Raw genomic sequence first — 24,613 nt, forward strand, 5'->3', positions numbered from 1 at the left:
AAAGGGTAAGAATAAATAGTTTCCACAATGGAGTGAGGTAGGCAGTAGCACATCCCTCAAAGACCTGTATTATTTTAGGGCGCAATCACCAAGATCGGCTGGATGGATTATAGACTAAGTATTGTTTTGCAAAGGTTGCGAAACAACCTTTCTCCCTTCCCCTCTCCTTACTAGCAACTGAAACTTCGTATTTGATCAGATCTTAACACACAGGCACGCACACACCTATTTATATATTTGATATACACCCCATCTTTTGATCAAAAGCCAGCCCCCCCCCCGCGCCTGGTGAAGGAACAATCTATTTAGGCTGCGAGTTATGTGACTGGCCCAGAGTCACCCAGTGAGTTCCATGGCCGAACGGAGATTTGAATTCAGGTCCCTCTGGCCCTAGTCCAGCACTCTAACCACTACACGGTCTGGAGAATAATAGCGGGGGAAACAAAACAGCGCGGGCCGGGCACAGTGCGCCTCCGGATCCTTAGTATAGCGGCAGCCGGCTAAGCAGCAGAGCGGATCAATTGCATCAGCTTTTCTGAACCGGGAAGGAGGCGGAGCGTCGCCTGATGAAATCCGGCGTTGTGTTGCAGGAGGCCACGATAGCGCTGGGTGGTTCGTTTCGTTTGTAGTTCAGAGGGCGTTTAGTTGGCCGGTGGGTTGGTTTCCGCCTTCCTTTTTGTTTAGCCTTCGGCGAGCTGCACGAGCTTTGGCTGTTGTGCCGGCTAGGCGGCTCAGACAGCTTTCCCCCGTGTTAGAGCGTCGCCAGCGTAGAGGTAACCGTGCCGGGAAGTTGCTTGCAGGGGTGGGCTGGGGGGGAACGGAGCGTTTCCTGGAGAGCGGGTTATATGCATTTGGTTGTTGCGCCCCGGTGTTAACAGCTGCACGGTGGGTTGCGATTAAGCCTCGCTGGGATCTCAGGGCCAAGGAAAGCTGCACCTGCTTAATTTCTGATCTCCATGCAGCTGCTAAAAACTCTTAGGCAAAAGAACTTTGCTTGCTTGGGGCGGAGGTGGCGACTTTCTACAAGCATGTCATGCACTGTCTCCTCGTAGCTCTGACTCAGGGGTGACCAAACCGAAGGTCTCCCATCTCTTGCTGTATTACAAGTCCCATCATCCCCCCTTTTCAGTATTTAATACTGAGTACTGTGACTTAAAACTAGAGATTTCCAAGTGTTAAGTCTGATGAGCCTCTGTGTGTATGCGTGCGCTTTCTGTATTTTAGGTGAGTGCCAAACGTTTGCATGTAAGGATGCTTTACTGCAGGGATTCTCAAACTTGGGTCCCAAGGTGGTGTTGGGCTACAACTCCCAGGAATGATGGGAGCTGCAGTCCAACAACACCTGGGGACCCACTTTTGAGAATCCCTGCTCTACTGGTTACCAGCCAAATAATGGGTGGAGTCATGAGCTTGTTCGCCATGTGCTTTGAATTGGTGCCATGGAATCCTGCCGCTGGCTGGAAGACAGGATCGTCAGAATGACTGGTTTCAACAATCTACATCAGTGGAGGGAGGCAAAAAGATCAATTCCTGGAGCAGCATAGGCAAGCCTTATCGTTTGAATGAGATGATGGGAAATATATTTATGTGTTTAATGGGAAGCATGTAAATCTAGTATGTCTCATAATCTCACTCCAGCTATAATGCTTTATGTACTGATCTTGCTCAAACTGTTATAAGTGAAGATGATACCATATACTATTATATAAACTAGTATATAAACTATTATAAGTGAAGATGATACCCCTGCTAACTTGGCAAAGAGGCACCTTTTAATGTGGTGATTCTCTTTATTTAGCAGGGGGAGAGTAACTGGCCCTATCCACCCCCAGCACAGTACCTCCAGTGACTGTTGCTGGTTTCTGTCTTATGTTTCTTTTCAGATTGTGAGCTCTGTGGGGACAGGGAGCCATCTTATTTATTTATTATTTCTCTGTATAAACTGCCCTGAGCCATTTTTGGAAGGGCGGTATAGAAATGAAATCAAATAAATAAATAAATACCATTGTAAATGTATAACGCTGAAGTTGAGGGTTATTTGTGATCCCCTGTTAACTGAGCAAAGAGGCATCTTTTAAAAAAATGTGGTAATTCTCTTTATTTAGCAGGGGGAGAGTAACTGGCCCTATCCATCCCCAGCACAGCATCCCTCCAGTGGCTGTTGCTGGTGTTTCTTATGTTTCTTTTTGGGGTTTGGGAACCATTTTCATTTATTTGTTTTATATCTATGTAAATCAGTTTGGGAACTTTTGTTGAAAAGCGGTATATAAATATCCGTTGTATTTGTTATGAACGTCCCTATTTTTGCACAGGAATGCAGGAACTTCTCTGTGAATTTGCAACATCAAATGCTTTTTGAAGCATGAATTGTCCTCTTTGCTAAGTAGGGTCTGCCTTGGTTTGCATTTGGATGGAAGACTACATGGGAGCTCTGTAAGATATTCCTCTTAGAGTTTTTGGGGCGGCAGCGTTCCTCCCTGCCGCCCCTGCCCCCCTTGTTATCTGGAAATACCGGAAGTACGGGCTGCACATGTGCCCGCTGCACGTGCACATCACACATTGCGTGCGCATGTTGCATGCACATGTGTGTGTGATGTGCGCACACAATGGCAGGCGTGCGCGCAGCCCATACTTCCAGTATTTCTGGCTAACAACAGAGGCAGGGACGGCAGGGAGGAATGCTGCTGCCTTGAAAACCTTTTTTAAAAACAGCGCCGGCGGGGGGGAAAGCGGTGGGACGGGTAAGTGCAACCCCCCCCCCCGCTCTTAAAGGGAGACTCTCACCGGCGTCAAACCACACCTCCGTGGTTCTGTGCACACCACTAGATGTACACACTTGCACTCCTTCCCCTTGCAATTAGAAGGGGTTGGATGGAGTTACTTCCAAACTGGCCCATTACCTTCAGTCATTAACTTCATTAAATGCAGTTTTTTGGAATACATATCTTTGTATAGAGTTAAATTGCCAATTAAGTTTCAACTGTCACCTTCAGTTACCACAATAAAAGAGGGAGAAGTTGGAGGGAAGGAGGGTTTTTTTTTTTTAAAGGCAATTTTCAAACCAAAACATACCCAAATATGCTTAAACATTAGCATATATCTTCAAACAGTGACACCATAAGCACAATTTATGATTGCTTGAAATGTTACTAAATGAACTTGTTTATCTTGCATTGATAACAACTTACTTAAACAGCATGTGTCTTCAAACGGCATCATAAGCATAAAGATTATTCCATTTAAAATATTATCTTGCATTGATAAGAACTTGCTTAAACAGCATTTGTCTTCATGATTCCATTTGAAATATTACTAAATGAACTTGAGTTTCTTATCTTGCTTTGAACTGGTGGAATCATCATCTTATTTCATGAACTGATAGTGTGTGAGACATTTGATGAACTGATAAGCCTGATTCAGAAGTTATTAATCCGCCCCTCTGTAGCCATGGTTATGATGGGGCTTGTCTGAAGAGGGAAGAGCCCTCTCTGTGATCTTGGGCACATCCGTAATTGTGAGGGTAGATGTAATCAAGGATGTGCCCACCATCACAGGGAGGACTCTTCCCTCTTATGTGAGACACAACTCAAGTTGTTTTTTTCCTGTAGCACATGTCTTCATGCCATTCATTTTTTTCCCAAGTTGTTGGAAAAAACTCAATTGTGTGAGTTTCCAGAACTCTGAAACAAATATAGGAATTCCCAGGCTCTGAGCCGGCATGTTAGACAGAGCACGCTGTAGAATACTCTGCTAGGATTCTGTTGGACAGCATTGTACTCTTCTACAGGCTGATTTTCTCTTAATAATCCCAGTTGCTTTTAACAGATAATCTTTATGCAACATCCAAGATTATCCGTTGTAACAAAAACGTATTCTTTGTTTTTTCTCAATAGTCTTGAATAGCTACCACCATGTGCGGCATTTGGGCCCTTTTTGGAAGTGATGGTTGCCTTTCTGTTCAATGTCTCTGTGCTATGAAAATAGCCCACAGAGGTCCTGATGCGTTTCGATTTGAAAATGTCAACGGATTCACCAACTGTTGTTTTGGTTTCCATCGTCTGGCGATTGTTGACCAGCTGTATGGCATGCAGCCTCTAAGAGTGAAGAAGTTTCCCTACTTGTGGCTGTGTTACAATGGAGAAATCTACAACTACAAACAGGTAAGATCCAATATAAGCTGTGCCCACCGTACTATTCCTTGTGGCATTCCTCATTGTTCCCTTTATTTCTCTCTCTCTCTTCCCTTTCTGTCTCTTTGCTGTAGTTTTTCGTGTTCACAGTCTATATTATAAATACTTCTCTTCCCAGTGTGGGCAGATTGTGGATGGCTGATTTAGGATTTTTTTGTTTCAGTCATGCTCAACACCGAGATTGTTCATGTTCTTTCCCTCTCTGAGACATTCTAAAATGGTTAGAAAAGGTACCTGTCCTTCATTGTTGTTTCCAGCTGGGAAGAGAAATAGTGGGGAAAAGGGGTGCCTAAGGCAGTTGGGTCAGGTTAGACAACTGCAAGGAGCTTAATGTGGGCAGGTGATATGGTGGAGAAGTAAAGGATAGTGACTCATCCAGAAAAACCATCTTGCAACACAACCAAGCTGCATCCCAGCACAGAGAGCCTGCTCTGAGCTCAGCCGGATTACCTTCCCAAGCAGCAGGCAGCATGTTGGTGGTGGGTGGCAGTGGAGGAGGATTTTCCACTGTTCTCCTCTGACCCCATAAGTGCTCTATGTCTTTCAAAAATATGTCCCTGAGGGTTGTGCAGTCCTCAGAACATATTTCTGGAAGGCAAAGAGCACTTCCCAGAGAAAGGGAGAGCAACAAAAATTGCTCCTCCCATGAGCTAATGTTCTGCTGTTCGACAAAACTCTGGCTGAGCTCAGGACAGCCTGTCTGCTGGCACAAAAGTTCCCAAGATGGCTACTCTGGATATCAGCCAGTAAGACCAGAAGCTATTTGCAGTATTAAATGTAGCACTAAATGCCACTGGGAGATGTGAGTTGTACCAGCTACTCTTGGTGTTGTGCTGGTGCAAATCAGGTAAACTTCAATGGGTACAGATGCATAAATTATCTAAAGTTGTATCTAGACTACTGTAGTGCTCTCTTTGTGGGGCTGCCCTTGAAGACCTTTCAGAAATGATGGTTGATACAGAATGCAGTGGTAAGGGTCCTGACTAGTGCTAGTCATTCGGCCACAAGAACAAATATTTATATTGATTTTTTAAAGAACAAAAGTTCTTAATGTGGCTTACATAGAAGGAGAAGGAGAACTACTAACGATGGCTCAGCTACTGTATCAACTGCACTGGTCTCCAGTGTGTTTCCAGCGGTGATTAAATGTGCTTAAAAGCCCTAAACAGCTTAGGACCTAGATACCTGAAGTACAGGCTACTCCCACATTATTCTGCCCTATCCATAAGAACTTTCAGATCATCACACCACCATCTGAAACTCAACTGACAGAGATGCAAAGCTGGGCCTTCTCTGTAGTGGCCTTGTCCTCTGGAAATTCCTCCCCTCTCTGTTCCTGCCTTCGAGCTGCAGTCGAAGAAAATTTTTTTTTCCTGCTGCCTGCCTTTTTTTTTTTTTTAACTTTTAAAAATTTTTATTTAAAGGCTGTTTGTGGTCTCCTAGCACTTTGAGGGGTGGAGTATTTTAAATGAGTGGTTTTATTGCTGCTTCAATTTTATGATTGTGTTTTATTGTCTCATTGTAAGCTGCCTCAAGCTCTTGGGAAAGTAGATGAGATTGCCCTGCTTAACTGAGCAAAGAGGCACTTTTTAAAATGGTGATTCTCTTTATTTAGTAGGGGAAGAGCAACTGGCCCTATCCATCCCCAGCACAGCATCCCTCCAGTGGCTGTTGCTGGTGTCTATCATCTTTCTTTTTTAGACTGTGAGCCCTTTGGGGAGAGGGAGCCATCTTTATGTGTTTATATCTATGTAAACCGCTTTGGGAACTTTTGTTGAAAAGTGGTATATAAGTATTCGTCTTCCCATACATTCTTTAATATATAAAGTTTCATACTCACTTGTATCTAATTTTGTTTCTTTTAAATATTTCTGCTTGCAGCTGCAAAAACATTTTGAATTTGATTACCAGACCTTAGTAGATGGAGAGGTAATCCTTCACCTTTACAACAAAGGAGGAATAGAGCAAACGGCCGCCATGCTGGATGGTGTATTTGCATTCATTTTGCTGGACACTGCAAACAGGAAAGTGTTTCTGGGAAGAGATACATATGGAGTCAGGCCGTTGTTTAGAGTCCTGACAGATGATGGATTTCTGGGTGTTTGCTCAGAGGCAAAAGGTAACCTCAAACTTTGACTCTTTTAGAAATTTATTTGATGTGGTTAAAAAATACCTCTGAAATGCTGATACTACAGCATGCAGTATCAGAGTTTCAGAAAAATGTGCTATAAATATGCTAGTAGACCTAATTGGTTCACCATCTCTTTATTTTGGGAGGAGGGATTCTTTATTTTGCTTTTGCTTGAAAATACATTTTTTGTTCATGAGAAATAAGTTTATTTAGTCCTGAGCAGTATTCCATACTCTTTGTACTACTCCAAAATTATTGGAATGAAGGTAAGTTCTGACTTGTTTGTGCAGACATTATGCTGTACGAGTACACAGATGTCTGCACCTTGCACATGTGTTTGTGTGAATGACTGTACCTGTGTTCCTTTTAAAAGTGAACCTGGATACAGGTGGGAAGTGTACTTCTGTACCTGCATTCAACATAACATGTGAATGACTGTACCTGGGTACAAATCTGTACCCGTGGGCATGCAATGTATACTCATTGTATGGGTGCTGAACATAATGTGTGAATGGGTCTATAGAATTTGGCCATTCTAGCTAGACATGCTTTCAGCAGAAAACTAAACCTTCCATAAAAGGAATACATGAGAGAGGTTTTCAAAACTATGCATTTTTGAAGTGGTAGTTCAACATTTGCAGGATGGCCAAGGTTGTGCAGGCTTGGTGTAGATTATACTGACCTAGGTGGACAAGTGGTTTGATTCTGTTTTTAAGGCAGCTTTGTATGGTATTATCTCCAATCCTCTGAGGTCATTCTCCCTGGCTGAGTGGAGGATTGGACTGGCATCTGGGAAGTGTGTGTGTGAGCTTCCTGTTACCCATGACCTGTTGCTATGAGGGCCCGTGCATTGTGGGGGGCAGGACAAGGGAAATGGGGCCTTTGTCCTTAAGTGGTGGGTTGTGTCTCGCGCGTGGGTTGTGCCCCAGCCCAAGTTGGATTGCAGCTGTAACACCAATACTGTTTCCTTCTTCTTTGGGTTTACGAAGAAGGTGACACAAGCCTCATTCAGAGGTTGTTTCACAGAGGCTGTATTCGAGTGCAGCCTCCAGGAAAAGCCCTGGAAGTCCTGCCCAGTGCATCAGTCACTCCCCTCCCCTGAAGTGCCGCTTACAACTTTCGTCTGAAGAGGCAAAGACTGTAAGTGTGAGTGTGGGTGTTTCTGTGAGAGAGATTTGGGCACCCGAATGTACTCGAGTACAGACTCCATGAAATAATGTCTGAGTGAGGCTACAGAGTCAAGGAGGACAGAGGGTTTAAAAAAACAACAACACCCTTTAATATTGGTGTGTATTTTTCATCCTGTGTGACAAGCTGCATTTGCAACAATTCTCTCTATCTGGTCATCTTAAAGTAAAATGGACATATATGGTAAGATATTAAAGTAGGTCCCATGCTGTAGTTTGGGATTAAAGTTGTATTTGCAAATGTGGAAGTTGACTTTCTTCCATGATGTCTTTTTCCTAACCCAGGGGTTCCCAAATGTCATTGGACTACAACTCCCATCATCCAGCCACATTATGGGAATTGTAATCCAACAACATCTGGGGACCCAAGTTTGAGAAACCTGGCCCTCATTTCATGCCAGCCCAGAATTATATTTGTCATGTTTCTTATAATGTTTCATGTTGCTTTCAAGATTAATCTTACTAAAATTGCCATACCTAGCTGTAGGCAGTTTTAAATATTATGGAAGTGGGCATTTTATAATAACCAGACAAACCCGTTTTTACCCTGCCTCCATGTCTTCTTAGGTCTTGTCAACCTGAAGCACTCTATGTCCTTGGCTCCGAAAGTGGAACCTTTCCTTCCAGGACACTATGAAGTGTTCGATTTAAAGCCGAGTGGCAAAGTTGCATCGGTGGAAGTGGTTAAATTTCATAGCCCTAAAGATGAACCTCTGCACGCCGCTTACAACACAATACAAAATCTACCCTCTGGTAATAACAACCCTAAAACAACTGGTTTCTTCACCTGTTTGTGTGGCACATTCCGTACACTTCAACTGAATATGTATTTTCACTGTAGCCTTAATTAGACATTATAAGAAAATACTGAGTACATGATTACAAGCACGAAAGCAGGTCAGAAGTCCTTTCCTGGTGTGTGATTTATCCCTCCCTGCTTCACCAGACACCTCACGGATATGGTGGTGCTGGTCTGAAAAGGCAAATGCTATATCCCCAATGGTGGGTTCTTCCATGCTCAGCAGCCTGGCTACCGATCCAGGATTGATCCAGGCCACCAATCACGGAAGTGTCCACCATCACAAATATGACATTCGCCTCCTCAGACCAATGGCACCATATCTGTGAGCAGGGCTGCAAAGGGGGATTGAGTCACGTCCCAGGACAATTTCAGACCCACTTTTGCGCTTGTAAGCATATACAGGTGGTATCTGTGGGGGTTTGGTTCCCTGGTTCAAGCGTGGATAACAAAACCGTGGATTCTGAGGCAATGGGGAAAGCGGTGTTAGGTTCACAAAGAAAAGGGCGGGGGAAGCTAAAATGCCTATAGAAACATTGGGGGAAGTTGCTTACCATGCTCTGTGGGTCCAGTGTTCCCTGTAACAGGGATTCCCAGATGTAGTTGACTACAACTCCCATAATCCCCAAGCAAAAGCTATTGCAGCTGAGGAGTCTGGGAGTTGTAGTCAACAACATCTGGGAATCCCTGTTACAGGGAACACTATGTGGGTCCCCCATGGAAGTTCATGGAGCCCCCCATTTTATTTATTTAAAAACTGCAAAAATGGCCCCCAATAATCTATTCTGCCACTTTTGTCTGTATGAAAAATAACCAGTTTTACACTGTGTCTTTTCTTTTAAAACAAGCCACAAATGGCTCCTGCGCTCAAAATGGTGTCCAGAAATAATCTACTGACCATGGATACATGAAACCGCGGATGCCAGATCTGCGAGTAATGGGGTTCTCTTGTATGTGGTATTCTCATATAACATCTGGTTAGGCTTGTCAGATCCCTTTATGTTTTAGGCTCATGCTGTCTTGAGGATTTGTATGTGATTGCTATTCACTAAGCTCATAATGACCAAAATTGTGAATGCTGGTAAAGAGCTTTGTGTTCTTGTGTTGGTCTACTTTAGTAAGTCCTTCATTGTTTGTTATAGGTTTTGACCTTGAAACAGTCAAAAGCAACATTCGGCTTTTGTTCGAAAATGCTGTTAAAAAACGTTTGATGTCTCACAGAAGAATTGGCTGTCTCTTATCAGGTAAAATGAATGGATTAAAGTGATTATACTTCTTTTCCTTTAAAAGTACATATCTTCTTCTATCTTCTATCTATATATTTAATTATCTTAAACGTACCCGTCGCTAATCCCATGTGTGGTAGCTCTCATGAGAGTTTGTGTGCAGATGCCTGGATAGCAACAGGGACGGGACAGGGGAGAAAATAGCGGGGAGCAGGAGGCGCCGGCGGACCAGGCTGGCCACCAGGAAGAAGAGGAGGCGGCGGCGGGCCATTCCGGCCGCAGGGAGCAGGAGGCAGCAGTGGCGGGCCATCCCAGCTGCAGGGAGCAGGAGGCACCCACTGCCTGGAGTGGGTGGGCGGAGGTGGTGGGCTGGCTTTCTGGCTGGCCCACCACCCAGAAAGCACAGGGGGGAGGGCAGAAGTGGGTGGGGGTGGAGAAGAAGCGGGCCGGGTGCACCAGCGGGGTTGTGGGGAGAAACAGGCAGCGGTGGGTGGGCTGGCCAGAGGCGCAGATGCTCTGCACCTGGCCCAGCTAGTACATATACATGTTACGCCAGGCTAAATGATAAGCATTTAGGTAGGGGAGGGTGATGGACCTTTCCGGCCCCGCCTCTCAACTTGGCTGGACACACATGAAAGCAGGCCCAGCCAAAACATAGAGGCGATCCTGGTGGTCCTGCTGGCCACTGGGGTGCACCCTGACCATTAAACTGACCAGTGCATTTGCAGTGCATCAAATCTTGTTACTCTAGCTACATCTTTTATTTAGAAGCAATTTAATGGATTTATTTACATCTATTTTAAGTCGCTTTAAAATGCATACAATAATTCCTTGCCAGCGGAAGACTAGATGCAGCAGAAGGCACTGCAGAACATGTTGCAGAGGTGGGGAAAAGAAAATGGTGGAAGTCGCTAAGGAGAAGCCATTAGATGGATATTCATCAGTGGTGTATTTATTATTATGGTGCTATAATATGACTAGAAGAAGATATAAGATAAAACAAAGGATGACATGGCCCTAGGGCATGATCTGAGAATGATACTGTGGTGAAGCTAAGCAAGTCTGGGTCTGGTCACTGTCTGGATGGGAGACTGTTTTGAGAACCCTATGTATGCTGCCTTGAGTTCCATGATTAAATAAATAAGTAGATTAAAATATGGTGTTTGAAGATCTGTAGGAACCAGTCCCACAATGAAATATTGGGCTGCTAACTGAACAGAGGCAGCATTTAAAAATGGTGATTATCTTTGTTTAGCAGGGGGAGAGCAACTGGCCCTATCCATCCCCAGCACAGTGGCTGTTGCTGGTCTTTACCTTATGTTTCTTTTTATATTGTGAGCCCTTTGGGGACAGGGAACCATTTTATTTATTTATTTACATCTATGTAAACTGCTTTGGGAACTCTTGTCAAAAAGTGATATATAAATATCTGTTGTATTTGTATTGGTTCTCACGATTATTATTAGGGTAGAAGAAGCCTCCTACCTTTGTTCAGGAGCTGTGCCTATTATTTTTATGTATTCAGGGAGGACCTTCAGGTTTTAGACTGTAATGTGTGCAAACATCTTGGAACTAGTGTGTTTCACCTAAAACATGCAAATCTCTTCCATTTTTCACTTGTGCATCCTGAGTGTTAGCTACATGTAACTCTTAAATTGCAAGAGCTATCGTCTATCTATCTTCTATATATTTAATTCTCGTAGATGTGCTGCTCGGGATGTGCGGGGATGCATGGCGGAACTCTCGTGAGAGTGGTGGCCCCACTCGCAAGAGTTTCTCACTTTGGGCGGGCGGTGAGGCGGTGGCTAGCCAGCGGGCAAAGCTGCACCAGCCTGTGGGAGGAGGTGGTGGCAGGCCTGCGGGAGGAGAATGAAATGGGGCTGAAGGGGGGGGGGGAGGAGGCGGCCGGCCAGCAGCTGACAGGCACCCCGGCCAAACTAGGGGCACAGATGCTCTGCACCCGGGCCAACTAGTATAGTTTATAGCTCTATTGGAAATTGGTTTGTGTCTTAATAGGTGGTTTGGATTCTAGCTTGGTTGCAGCGATACTTCTCAAACTAATGAAAGAAGCAAACATCGCCTACCCTCTACAAACCTTTGCTATTGGAATGGAAGATGCTCCTGATCTGTTGGCTGCTAGAAAGGTATAGTCATACTTTGGTTTTAAAAGTACACATTCACTGTTCACCTATTGTTAATGGGTGTGTATTGTGATCATCAAAATGTATTCTGTATTGGGCACAGAATGTAGCACCTGGAAAACACATGGGCATTCAGAAGATCGCAGAAACTTAAAGTGGGGGCTGAGCAGGATTTTAAATATTTGGAAATATAGCAGTCAATAAAACTGACCAGCAGTCCATTCAAGAGAGACAAAAGAGGGCCTTCATACATATACATACATACATACATACATATACTCTCTCTCTCTCTCTCTCTTTATCAAATTCACTGAGTCAAGGAATATGGTGATAACTACCAACTTAGATGGCTTTAAAAGGGATTAGACAAATTCATAGAGAAAGTGAGATCTCTCGGGGGCCATTAGCCATGGTAGGTCAATGGTAAGTTTGTGTTCAGAGACAGAGCACCATTCATTCCCAGGTGCTGAGCATGGGTGACAATAGTTGAGAATGGTGGTTGTCTTTATGTCCTCTTTGTAGGCTTCCAGTGATATCTTTGACTGTTATGGTAAGCAGGATGCTTGATTAGATGGACCTGTGGCTTAATCCATTCCAACAGGACTATTCTTATCTTAGCTTTGATGTTCTCCATTGCTTCTTCTCAATTATCCTGCCCCACTACTATTGGAAGCAGAATTAATTCTCATTCAGATCACAGAGTTGAACTTCTATTGCCTCAGTAATGAAATCACTTCAAAAAAATTTTAATGTAACTCCCCAGACCTTTTAGTGTGTGCATTTTCATTCTTAATAATACACTTCTAGTTCATTCTAGATGCAGCTTTAGCCTTGGAATTGAATCTTAGTTGTGGACTATCAGCAGTTTTGTATTCTGCTGAATATAAACTTGTTGTTAACAGGTAGCAGCTCACATTGGAAGTGAACACCATGAGGTCATTTTTAATTCTGAAGAAGGGATTCAAGTACTAGAAGATGTTATATTTAGCTTGGAAACATATGACATCACAACTGTACGCGCTTCCGTGGGTAAGAGACACTTATTTTTTTAAAAAGACAGTTCTTAAAATGCTGGTTTGAATGGAAAGAAAATCTTTGGAGGCCTAGCTTGGTATATAATGTACAAGAACTTCACCTCATGATCTTGGACTACTCCTTTTTACACTTCTTATAAGACCAAGTAATTCCCAAGAACTAATGAGAATCTTTTTATTCCACTGTGCCCACTAGTATTTCCACAGTCCTGTTCATCCCACCCAGCAGTCAAGGAAGAACTGAGGCATGGGTTCTTTTCCCTTGCTTTGCTTTTCATTGTCCTTCTTCCTTAAGACTGCAGGTTAACATGTTGTTCACATGTGTGCAGTCCCGCTTGATAAGGCAGATGTTGGGCTGCAAGCGCTCGTCATCTCCGCCTATTGGCCACTGGGGATGATAGTAGTCCAGCAACAGTTGGAAGGCCGAAGTTGTGCAGCCTTGTGATAGGAAGTGGTTCAGACATAGTAGGCTTGTTCACATTAACCATTTGGTGTTGGTTAGAGAGTTCCTACCTCATTAGCAGAACACAACCAGAACCTCCGTTTGGGTCAGCAAATCCAGGAAACACACGATTAAGCCAGGCCCAGTGTCCATTGTTGAAAATGGGAGCTAATAGTTCTCCGAGGCCACCATGGTTTGAGTCTCTGTGGCAGTCATAAAGTTGTGTGTGTTCTTTTGTCTAACAAACTACAGCATATTGTTTTTGTGTATACTTGTTCTAGTTATCACCAAATTTGCTTAAAAATTCACAGTCACAACTCCAGAATTTAAACTAAATAGGGACTTTCTAAGAAACTGTAGAACCTTCAGAAGCAAAAAGAAGTCAACTTAAGTGTTTGCCATGTTGTAAGATGAAGGCCTACCAGATCCAAACAGCATTATGGAATATTCCTTGACTTGTATCCAAAGAACCACAAGGGGAACTGCACTGACACATTTCTGCCCCTGCTTTCTTCTGCACCCCCTTGCATTCTCCCCAAAGGTTCTGATGTCTGGGTGAACTTCCCAAATGGTGTGCAATATGGTGAGAGGGATTTTGAGTCAATATGGTGACTTGGAGCCCCCTTGCACAAGAGGTGCTGCCTTCTGCTTGCACTGCGGTCTCTTTGGATGCAATCCAATGTCTCCCTATGCTACAGCCATTTTATATGTAACATCGATTTCCATATTCCTTGTAGAATTCCTCTGTGAGAGGAAGCTTAGAAGCACAGTAAGAAGCTGTGAAAAACCTTGTTCCCCACCACCTAGCTTAGTGTCACTGCAAAGTATTTTGGAAATTGTGTCTCCTTTTAGGTATGTATCTCATTTCCAAATACATACGAAAGAAAACGGACAACGCAGTTATTTTCTCAGGGGAAGGTTCGGATGAACTGACACAAGGGTATATTTATTTCCATAAGGTAAAATATGTTTTGTTTCCAAAGTGGTGGTGATTTTTGGCTGTATGTGCACAAACTGTGATGAGAGAGGATGTCATTGGGGATACTTAAAACAAAATGTGAGCAAAAGCTGGCTGTAGGAATCTTTGCCCTATGGCAGCAGCGAGACAATAAGTTTTACGTTTAAGTTACAATAGGACGCAATAGTTACAATAAGACGTAAGTTTTGGGCTGTATAAAAATATGTTAAATAAATAAATAAAATAATAAATAAACAGGTTGTGGGAAGACATCCCAGTGGGACAGGTCAAGAGTAGATGGGAGTAGATCTGCACTTGTGTAGAGACATGTACCTGTGTACACTGTACACTCGTCATATGAGTGTTCAACATAATGTGTGAATGGGGCTTGAGTCTCCTTGGCAATCTGTAAAGTTGTGTGTGTTGTTTTGTCTGCAGACCATTGCATATTGTTGTTTTTTTGTATATATTTGTCCTAGTTATCATGAAATTTGCTTAAAAATCCACAGTCACAACTTCCAAAACTTAAACTAAATAGGGACTTCCCAAGAAACCACAGAACCTTTAGATGCAAAAAAATCAGCTTATGTTTCTGCCATGTTGTAAGAAGGATCTAAACAGTATTATTGAATATCATTTGTTTTGGTCAGCGGAATTTCAGCACCACCCTGCTACTAGCTGCCCTAACCGGATCTCTTCTGCAGTGTGTTGCTTAAGGCTATGTTGGGTCTTCTGCCTAGCTAGGTCTTGCTGGGATGCCCTCTAACCAGCATTGCCCATCTCAGGATTCCCTCAGTTGACCTTGGCCTCCCCTGCATTGGCCAGCACCGCCAACTCTCTCACTTGTGGGCTCTCTATGGAGGCCAACTAGCCCTGCCTGGGTGGCTTCTTTCCCTCTCACCTGCCTTGATGCCTCCCAGGGCCTAGCAACCCACTGCTTTGAGCTTGTCCTACCAGGTGGTGTTGGGTTTCTGGGTGTCCCAGTCCAGGGCAGCATAGGGCTCACGCTGACCTTTTATTGTTGTTTACCTACTTAGTGTAAAAATGCATTTGAAATCTCAAAGCTCCGCCTCGCAAAGCACTGTCATACAAGCAATTAATCATATAATGAAAAGGGAAACTTGGGGACAGTATCTGCACTTCAGAATAGATAACCATTGCCACATCCCTCTGGCAATAGGGTGGTTGCTCTCCACACATCAGTTGGGTGTGGAGGAAGTGCTGTTGGGGTGGGGGGAAGCTGACATGGGGAAGCAAATGTGTTATCGTTCCCTGCAATGTGATCTTTCAGGTCCATTACTGCCACCGTGCAAGATGGAGGCAAGGACAAACAGCACCATGTGTTGCACTTGTAATGGAAAACCTGGTCCTCTGAACGCCCGAGGGCTTTTAATTTTTATTTATCATATTTATATACCGCCCGAAACTTATGTCTCTGGGTGGTTTAATATCTTTACCCATCTTGCCCTGCTAAGATGATTCAGTTTCTATGACTTGCACACACTTATGTAATAGGGAGGAGAGCTGGTCTTGTGGTAAAGTGTGCCGTCAAGTCGATTTCGACTCCTGACAACCACAGAGCCCTGTGGTTTTCTTTTTTAGAATACGGGGAGGGGTTTACCATTGCTTCCTACCACGCAGTATGAGACGATGCCGTTCAGCATCTTCCTATATCGCTGCTGCCCAATATAGCAGCAGTGGGGATTCACACAGGCAACCTTCTGCTTGTTAGTCAAGCATTTCCCCGCTGCACCACTTAAGGTGACTGGTCGTGTGGTAGCAAGCATTAATTGTTCCCTCTTTGTTAAGCAGGGTCTGCCTTCGGTTGCATTTATTGTTTATTATTTTATTATTTTATTTTACATATTTCTATACTGCCCAAAACTTATGTCTCTGGGTAGTTCACAACAGATAAAAACAGCATTAAAACATTAGTTAAAAACAAAAACAAGAAATTTAAAACACAACAATTAAATTTTTTTTAAAACAACATTAAAAACAATCAAAACTGGGAGACTACATGTGTGAGCACTGTAAGATATTCCTCTTAGGGGATGGGGCCACTCTGGGAAGAGCACCTGCATGCTTGCATGTAGAAGGTTCCAAGTTCCCTCCCTGGCAGCATCTCCAAGAGAGGGCTGAGAGAGATTCCTGCCTGCAACCTTGGAGACTGCCAGTCTGTGTAGATAATACTGAGCTAGATGGACCAATGGTCTGATTCGGTAGAAGGCAGCCCCCTATGTTTCTGTGTTATCAGCCTATGTTCATACTTTCATGCATGCACATATGTGTTGCAGGCACCCACGCCTGAAGCAGCTGCGGAGGAAAGTGAGAGGCTTCTCCGAGAACTCTACCTCTTTGATGTTCTTCGTGCTGACAGAACTACCGCTGCCTTTGGGTAATGCTTGTTTGGAGATCTGGCGATGATGTGGTGCATCTCAAATTCATTGGCATAGCTGCTTAAAATTACATCTGTGGTTTCCATTTAGTTAAATTAGGGTTCCTATAAAGAATTTTCAGAGACAGGTTAGGGACCTACTTAAGTTAAATTGAAATTCGTTCTTCAACATTAGTGACAAGTTTCTATGCTCAAGTTTTGGGTTTTTTTCCTAAAAGAAACGAGAGGATTAGCTGATACTGCATATGGCATTGTGTATAGACACACAATTGACAGGAAGCCCAGTGAACTGTATAGAATTTATATAAGGAAAAATAATGCATGATAGTTAAAGCAGTACATAATGTGTATTAGTAGCTTTAGAATTTCTGAGCCAGTGTGTTAGCCTGTTACATATTTTCCTTAATACTATTTTTGTTCTTAGTCTTGAACTGCGAGTTCCATTTTTGGACCACCAGTTTACTGCTTATTACCTGTCTTTGCCACCAGAACTCAGAACACCAAAGGTAAGCTATGCTTTGGTTCAGTTCAGGCAATGGATCTGTAGCTCAGTAGTAGAGCATCTGCTTTGCATGCAGAAGGGCCCAGGTTCAATCCCTGGCATCTCCATGCACCACTGCCAGTACTGAGCTAGATTTATCTATCTATCATAGTTTTACACTGCCCAAAACTTACGTCTCTGGGCGGTTTACAACAAGATTAAAAAGTAAAACATTAGTTAAAAACAAAAAACAAAAAACAAAATTAAAAGCAAGAAATTTAAAACACAATTTAAAATTTTAAAACAATATTCTAAAAAGAACATTCAAAACAAAACAATATCAGTTAAAAGCCTGGTGAAGAAATGCGTCTTTAAGGACGTTTTAAAGGATGTCAGAGATGGCCAGTCTGTGTAGACAATACTGAGCTAGATGGACCAATGAACTGACTTGCTATAAGGCAGCTCTCTATACCCCTTACTGTGGTTTAGATACAAACCAAGATCTCAAACCACATTTTAAAGCATGGTTTGTTTTAACAAGCCACAGTTGGAATAGCCTACAGTTTCCCAAGTCCAAATGTAATGGGATACTGTGGTTTGTTCAAAAATGAAAGCAATGCAGAAACAACTCTTCCTGCTGATCATCTCCAGTGTTGCACGTTACGCAGCACTGCTGGGGCTCCTTGAAGAAATTGGAGCCCTGCTGTGCTCCAGCACTGTCTGGGAAGGTGTGTGGGGAGCAATGGGAAATAGAATCCTTTCCAGCAGTTTCCTGGACTCCACTTCTGAGTGCTGTCCAACATGCCTTACGAGGCAATGCAGGGCATAGTTATGTCCATGCAGTGCCACAAGGGTGATGCAAGCTTATTTTGAAGATATCAAGCCCTAGTGTCTGATATTTATGAGCTACCTGTATCTTTTTCATTACAGAATGGAATTGAAAAGCATCTATTGAGAGAGGCCTTTCAAGATACCAACTTACTGCCTAAAGAAATACTCTGGAGACCCAAAGAAGCTTTCAGCGATGGCTTGACTTCAATCAAGAAATCATGGTTCTCCATACTCCAAGATTATATTGATATTCAGGTGTGCTATTAATGTTTGCTCTATTTTTTTATAAGAGTACATAAGAATGAGCTTTACCGAGAATTAAAAAGCCAATAGAAGTTGCGGTTCGTCCTTGAGACCAGTCCTTGATACAGGAGCAGCTTGTAATGTTTGAAATGGTAACTCTGAGGTCACTGCCAGGGACATTTTGGACAGGCAACTGCATGCTCCAATAGGAATATCATAAGGTGGCATCTTCAGCTGCAATAGCTTTTGGCTGGGAACTATGGGAGTTGTAGTCAACATCATCTGGGAATCCCTTTTCCAGGGAACACTGGTATCTCATTTTGTTTAGTGTTTTCATTGTATTGTAAACCAGCTTGATAATGTTCATTGAAGGGCAGTAGATAAATTGAGTAAAATGGGTGCTTTTTAAAGGGCGAACTGACAGCAGTATTTCTCCTAGCAACAAATGGAGTATTGAATAATGAATGCTGCAATTTCTACAGCTTAGATTGTTCTTTCCTTTTATTTCTGTAGGTTGATGACCTTCTGCTGGAGAAGGCAGCAGAAAAATTTCCCTTTAATCCTCCTAAAACCAAAGAGGGCTATTACTACCGCCAGATCTTTGAGAAGCACTTCCCAGGACGTTCCGATTGGCTCCCCCACTACTGGATGCCAAGATGGATCAAGGCTACTGATCCATCTGCTCGCACACTGGAACATTACAAGTCGGCTAAAAAAGATTAGACTTCTTTTGGAAGTTGCTCTGTGCAAATGACTTGTTAACAATATAACGTTCCCTCTTGGGCCTAGAAAGGAAAGCAAATGAAGTTTTTTTTAAAAAAAGTTAATCCCTTTCAGATAAAAGAAGAGATTATTACTGAATTAAATCTATGCCAAAAAAGAAAAGAATAAAAATCAAGTTTCTATTCTGCTGAAGCTGCCTTTTACAGCTATTTATTTATTATTTCTCTTTGTAAACTGCCACGAGCCATTTTTAGAAGGGTGGTATAGAGATCAAATTAATAATAATAATAATCAGCTGTTGTAAAAAGATCACACAGACTGACTACAAACAAAGGCATGACAAGGTAGCAGGGATGATACACTGGAGCATCTGCAAAAAATACAAGCTACCTGTAGCCAAACATTGATGGGACCATAAAATTGAAAAAGTTGAAGAAAATGAAGATGTAAAAATATTATGGGACTTCCGACTACAAACAGACAAACATCTGCCACACAATACACCAGATATAACTGTAGTCGAGAAAAAAGAAAAACAAGTTAAAATATAATACATAGCAATACCAGGGGATAGCAGAATAGAAGAAAAAGAAATAGGAAAAAACACCAAATACAAAGATCTACAAATTGAAATTGAAAGGCTGTGGCAGAAAAAGACCCAAATAATCCCAGTGGTCATTGGCGCCCTGGGTGCAGTTCCAAAAGACCTTGAAGAGCACCTCAACACCATAGGGACCACAGAAATCACCATCAGCCAATTACAAAAAGCAGCTTTACTGGGAACAGCCTATATTCTGTGACGATATCTATAACAATTGACAATAAAATTCAGCTACCCCAGGTCCTTGGGAAGGACTCGATGTCTGGATAAAACAAACCAGTCAATAACACCTGTCTGACTGTGTAAACAAGAAATAATAAATAATAATAATATATGGTCCAAACTGATTTTGAGTTAACCTATGTGAGTCTTATAAGACTATGTCAATGGGACTCCTTCAAGACTGCCATTGACACAGCCTTTGGCTACAATCCTGCACACAGTTAACCTGAATCTGCCCTAAGAACAAATGTTTTGAGACCATTCCCTTGATTCCAAGGTCGAACTCTGAAGCTATAACTGCTAGGGTGATCAAGTGCATGAGGGGCAGAACTGTGGAATCTTTTAACAGTTGTGTAAAAGAGTGCATTGCAGCAGATACAGCTTTTCTTACAGATCCAATAGAATGGTGATGCATCTATCTGTTATTTATCTTTTCCACACAAGTGCTAAAGCTACAAGGTTCTCTGCTCACTGGTTACTCTGGGAACATAGGTAGCTGCCTTACACAGGATCAGACTGTTGGTCCATGACTGGCAGAGGCTCACCTAAGGTTTCAGGAAGGAGTTTTTTTTTTAGCTTTACCTAGAAATGCCAGAGATTGAACCTGGGACCTTCTGCATGTAAAGCAGATGCTTTACCACTGAGCTACAGCCCCATCCCCTAGGATGTGGAGGAACTGGCTGAGAGAATTCCTTGAAAATTTGCCATTGGAGGAATCCCTGAAATTCAGATAGAATCAGAATGCTCTGAAACTTAGAGAGAATTTCCGCTTTGGAGAAATGTCTTCATATTCTAAACTGTTTCATAGTTGTTGTTTTTTTTGTTATACTATTCTGGCAACACAGCTGACAACTGATCTTCTGTTTCAATAAAACCTGAATAATTGAACACAAGTGCTGTGTTTTTCTTTGGCAATGACCACTGTAATATCTGTGTTGCAAACATCATACATTTTTTGGCAGACTTCATAATTCTGGCAACAGAAAGTGAACAGTTATCTTGGTGATTATCAGTAATTGCATCACTTAACATACAGGAATAGAGGTAACATTTGCTTCTAGAAGTTGAAAATGGTTATATTATTTAAAATGGCTGGCAAGGAAATTGTCGTGTATAATAAGCAAATGCCATTAGAATTGCCATTCTAATTCAATAAACCATTGGACTCTCTTTTTAAAAAATGCAATGAGTGTGTTTTGATACTCTTCTGATATTTTATCTTTTCTTTTAAATCATTTCTAAAACCACAAGGTGGCACCCTACAGCTTTTGAATAAAATAGTGCGGTATTGTTACTACGGTATCCCTTTCATTCACTTTCAGGTTCTACACAGTTTTATCATATATATTTAAAGTTTGCAGTATGTGAAATCCATATTGATACTGGTTCTTGGCCCATGTTGCCCCATTCAGCTCGTCAAGTTACAATATTGCTCCACTGAAGAACTCTCTGAATTCTACCTTTAAAGGTACAGCACCCATCTCATGGCCTAGCAGAAGGTGAATTGTAAACATTTCAGTTTGTTTCCTGAGCAGTCGCGATATTCATGGGACCTTGGTGCCAGAGGCTTCCCTGTCAGAAGAGTAATACGCTATAAATAAGACTGCATCCAGATGCGCAACACTAGAACCAGAGGTCATCCCATGAAACCAAAGGCCAGGAAATTTAGGACCAACACAAGAAAGTACTTTTTCACTTTGCACACAATTAATCTATGGAATTCTCTGCCACAGGATGTGGCGAGGACCACTAGCTTGGATGGCTCAAAAAGGGGCTTAGACAATTTCATGGAGGACGGGGCAGCCAATGGCTGCTAATCTGATGACTATAGGCCACCTCCAGTCTCCGAGCCAAGATGCTGCTAAATAACAGTATAGAGCAACAGCAAGAGAGCGGGAATGCCCTCACCTCTTGCCTGTGGGCTTCTCAGAGGCATCTGGTGGGCTACTATGAAACAGGATGCTGGAGTAGATAGGCCTTGGGCCTGATCCAGCAGGGCTCTTATGTTTTTATCTGCTTTTCCTTCAGCACCTGTATCCATAAATATGAAATTTTATTGTTGCTGGGGATGTTGGGCTTTGTTCAGCAGCCTCTGCCCTAGTGCCTTCTACACACCTGTTTTCTTCTCATGGCTCACTGTTTTTCTAGTTAAAAGTAGCCTAGTTACCATTCTAGCTGCCTTTAGTGTTGCTTTCAGTTAATGGAATGTCTTCTAATCTGTTTGAGGGAAACTCAAGAGTTATAATCCCTAATCGCACATTATGTTCAATGCACACACAATCTGTGTACAGTGTGTGTGTGTGTGTGTGTGTGTGTGTGTGTGTGTGTCCACCCCTACAGTTTGTCAAGTGTTATGTTGAATGCATATGCAGCAATACCCTCTCTATGTGTACCATACATTTGAGAAATCTGTCCCCAGGTTCACTTTTAGAATGAATGCATGTCCAATCATTCACACAAAAGCAGACATGTGTATCAACACCCGAGCTCACACAATATAATGGCTGACTAGAGGTAGGAGAAATCTGGTGTGGGATCAGAAGGCTGAGATTCTGGAATGGATTGGTTTCTATTGGTTGAGGATTCACACTTGGCACACAGTTCAAAAGAAGAAACAAGTCGTCAAAGCAGAATATACTCTGTTTAGGGTGGTGACTCTCCTAATTTGGAAAAGTAGAACTACCAAGTGGGGGCAGCCTGAGATCACTGAATGGCTGCAGTGAGTGCCAAAGTCCAATTCCCACTGCTGTTGATTGCCTCCTCCTGCCCTCCACCTCCCTTTCAAATCCAGTGCATTGAGGAGTGGCTGGTTGCATAGGTTGCTAGGCAGGGGAGCAGACGGGGGGGGGGTGGTAACCACCTGTCCATCTTCTGATAATCTGCCACCTGAGGCCAACTCTATTACTAAGACAAAACAAAGAAGCAAACAAAACCTCCTGAAACTGCAGCAGAAATGCAGAACTGCTCTTCTGGAACAATGGAGAATAGATGTTCCTACCCAAACTATACCTAAAGTCATACCAGCTCTTGGATCCCCGCCACCTCTATCTTGCACTGGCAGAGTTTTTCATACAGTTTTTCCCACTGACAATCCAAAATTACTGGTGGGAAATATACTTTTTGTGGCCTTCCTTATATAGGCATATTGCAATGGGATCACCCTTTCTTATTGACTGTATGTATGTAGTTAGTCTGCCCATCCCTCCCTCCCTCCCACCTGATATGTACATCTCTAGGTGGTGTACAAATTTTAATATTAAAAATCACAGATTAAAATACATAAAACACAATAAAACCAATATAATACAAATTATTAAAATTAATTCTAATTAAAAGCTTGTGAGAACAGGAGAGTCTTGAGGGTCTTCCTGAAGACAAACAGAGAAGGAGACGCTCTGATTTCAGCAGGGAGCATATTCCAATGCCCTGGGGCAGCCACAGAGAAAGCCCGGTCCTGAGTTGCCACCAGACGAGCCGGTGGCAACCTTAACTGGACCTCTCCAAAAGACTGTAAAAGGCAGCAGGGTTCATGACAAAGGATGCCCTCTCTTAAATAGCCTGGACCCAAGAAGTTAAGGGCTTTACAGGTAATAACTAGCACTTTGTATTTCACCCAGAAACATATTGGCAGCCAGTGCAGTTCTTTCAAAAACCAGTGTTATATAGTCCCTTCATGTTGTCCCAGAGACCAATCTGGCTGCCTCATTCTGTACCAATTGTAGTTTCCAGACTATATACAAAGGCAGTCCCATGTGGAGTGCATTACGATAGTCAAGCCTGGAGGTTACCAGCATATGTGCCACTGTTTTAAGGTCATTTACCTCTAGAAATGGAAGTAGCTGACGTATCAGCCGAAGCTGATAAAAAGCGCTCTTGGCCACTACCTCAACCTGAGAAACCAGGGAGAGCTTGGGGTCCAGGAGTATTCTCAAACTATGTATCTGATCTTTCCTGAATGTATGTTTGTTGGAACATAGGAAGCTGCCTTGTAAGACCACTGATCCATCTAGCTCATTATTGTCCACACTGACTGGCAGTGGCTCTCCAAGGTTTTGGGCAGGATTCTTTCCCAGCCCTAGACGGAGGTGCCGGGGTTTGAATGTGGGACTTGCTGCATGCGAAACAGACTCTCTACTCCTGAGCTCTGCTCCATCCTCCAGGTGACAAGACTTCTAGAATTCATTATTTCTAAGGATAATCGGCACATTATTAATGTTACATGGAGCAATCCCAGCACCAGGTTCATGAGGCCACCCCTCTTGGCCCACCACTTTGGGGGGCTCACGTGACAGTAGGGGAACAGCCATGCAGGTGGACACAATCTCTTTGACCTCTAATTTAATGCCCCACTGCTGCATCACTGAACAGAATGGTGGAGGCATTGCCTTAAGAAGATGAAGGCCACTCGCATGGCTGCTGAAGAGCATTCTGAGCCCCTCCTGCCACTAAGGCACGGACCTATCCTGCTGTTCCTTCAAGGAGCCCACAGCAGTGTACATGGTCATGTTTGTCCTCACAATCACCTTGTGAAGTAGGCTAGGCTGAGAGATAAGCGAGTGGCCCAGAGTCACCCAGTGACTTGGAGTCACCCAGTGAGTTAGGCTGAGAGATGAGTGGCCCAGAGTCATCCAGTGAGTGGGGTTCTGAATGGGGATTTCAATTGGCCCATGTCTGACATTCTAACCACTACACCACACTGGGTCCCTAATGGACTGCCTGATGAACAATGGGTGCTATAAACAGGAGCATGTGCAAATAGTATAGACTAGAGATTTCATGGGCCCATAAAGCCCTGGGGTTGAATGCATGGTAATTTTTTAATACAAAAAAATGGCCAGATACATCCCCCGCCCTTTCTGTGCAGAAAGATGCGCTGCCCAGTCTGAACTTGATTATCAGTGGTCCTGTCTGCTGTTTGTATTGGAGTAGGGGGCGGGGATCAACCTGGCACTCTTAGCACAGTGCCTGGATGGCTATTTCAGCATACCTGATGAACCCTCTTATTG

The 24,613-nt window shown here is 43.1% G+C and overlaps 1 protein-coding gene and 1 non-coding gene across 5 annotated transcripts; one reads left to right on the top strand and one right to left on the bottom strand.

The window, feature by feature from the left end:
• The first annotated feature begins 512 nt into the window (after nucleotides 1-512).
• On the top strand, nucleotides 513-20,500 carry ASNS (asparagine synthetase (glutamine-hydrolyzing)). 4 transcript variants are annotated; one of them, XM_053266453.1, is made up of 12 exons: nucleotides 513-773; nucleotides 3,894-4,160; nucleotides 6,072-6,309; nucleotides 8,076-8,261; nucleotides 9,450-9,551; nucleotides 11,550-11,677; nucleotides 12,577-12,703; nucleotides 14,003-14,109; nucleotides 16,406-16,506; nucleotides 16,931-17,012; nucleotides 17,918-18,073; nucleotides 18,575-20,500. In XM_053266453.1, exons 2-12 carry the CDS (start codon nucleotides 3,912-3,914, stop codon nucleotides 18,782-18,784), a joined length of 1,686 nt encoding a protein of 561 aa, XP_053122428.1. In that variant the 5' UTR covers nucleotides 513-773; nucleotides 3,894-3,911; the 3' UTR covers nucleotides 18,785-20,500. The 4 variants fall into 4 exon arrangements, with proteins under 4 accessions (XP_053122428.1, XP_053122429.1, XP_053122430.1 ...); XM_053266454.1 differs by having other exon boundaries at nucleotides 525-652; XM_053266455.1 differs by lacking the exon at nucleotides 513-773 and adding an exon at nucleotides 1,012-1,224.
• TRNAV-UAC (transfer RNA valine (anticodon UAC)) lies at nucleotides 20,191-20,262 on the bottom strand. Its single transcript has one exon. It is a non-coding gene; the product is annotated as a tRNA-Val (tRNA).
• Nucleotides 20,501-24,613: the final 4,113 nt, after the last annotated feature.

The sequence above is a fragment of the Hemicordylus capensis genome, chromosome 6 (assembly GCF_027244095.1).
Source record: "Hemicordylus capensis ecotype Gifberg chromosome 6, rHemCap1.1.pri, whole genome shotgun sequence".
NCBI lineage: Eukaryota > Metazoa > Chordata > Lepidosauria > Squamata > Cordylidae > Hemicordylus > Hemicordylus capensis.

What these genes read in the sequence shown, in the direction of transcription:
- ASNS (XM_053266453.1), top strand. Translation starts at nt 3,912, where the DNA reads ATGTGCGGCATTTGGGCCCTTTTTGGAAGTGATGGTTGCCTTTCTGTT. An exon ending in TGTTTGCTCAGAGGCAAAAG is followed by an intron (nt 6,310 to 8,075) that starts GTAACCTCAAAC and finishes ATGTCTTCTTAG; the next exon opens with GTCTTGTCAACCTGAAGCAC. An exon ending in ATCTGTTGGCTGCTAGAAAG is followed by an intron (nt 11,678 to 12,576) that starts GTATAGTCATAC and finishes TGTTGTTAACAG; the next exon opens with GTAGCAGCTCACATTGGAAG.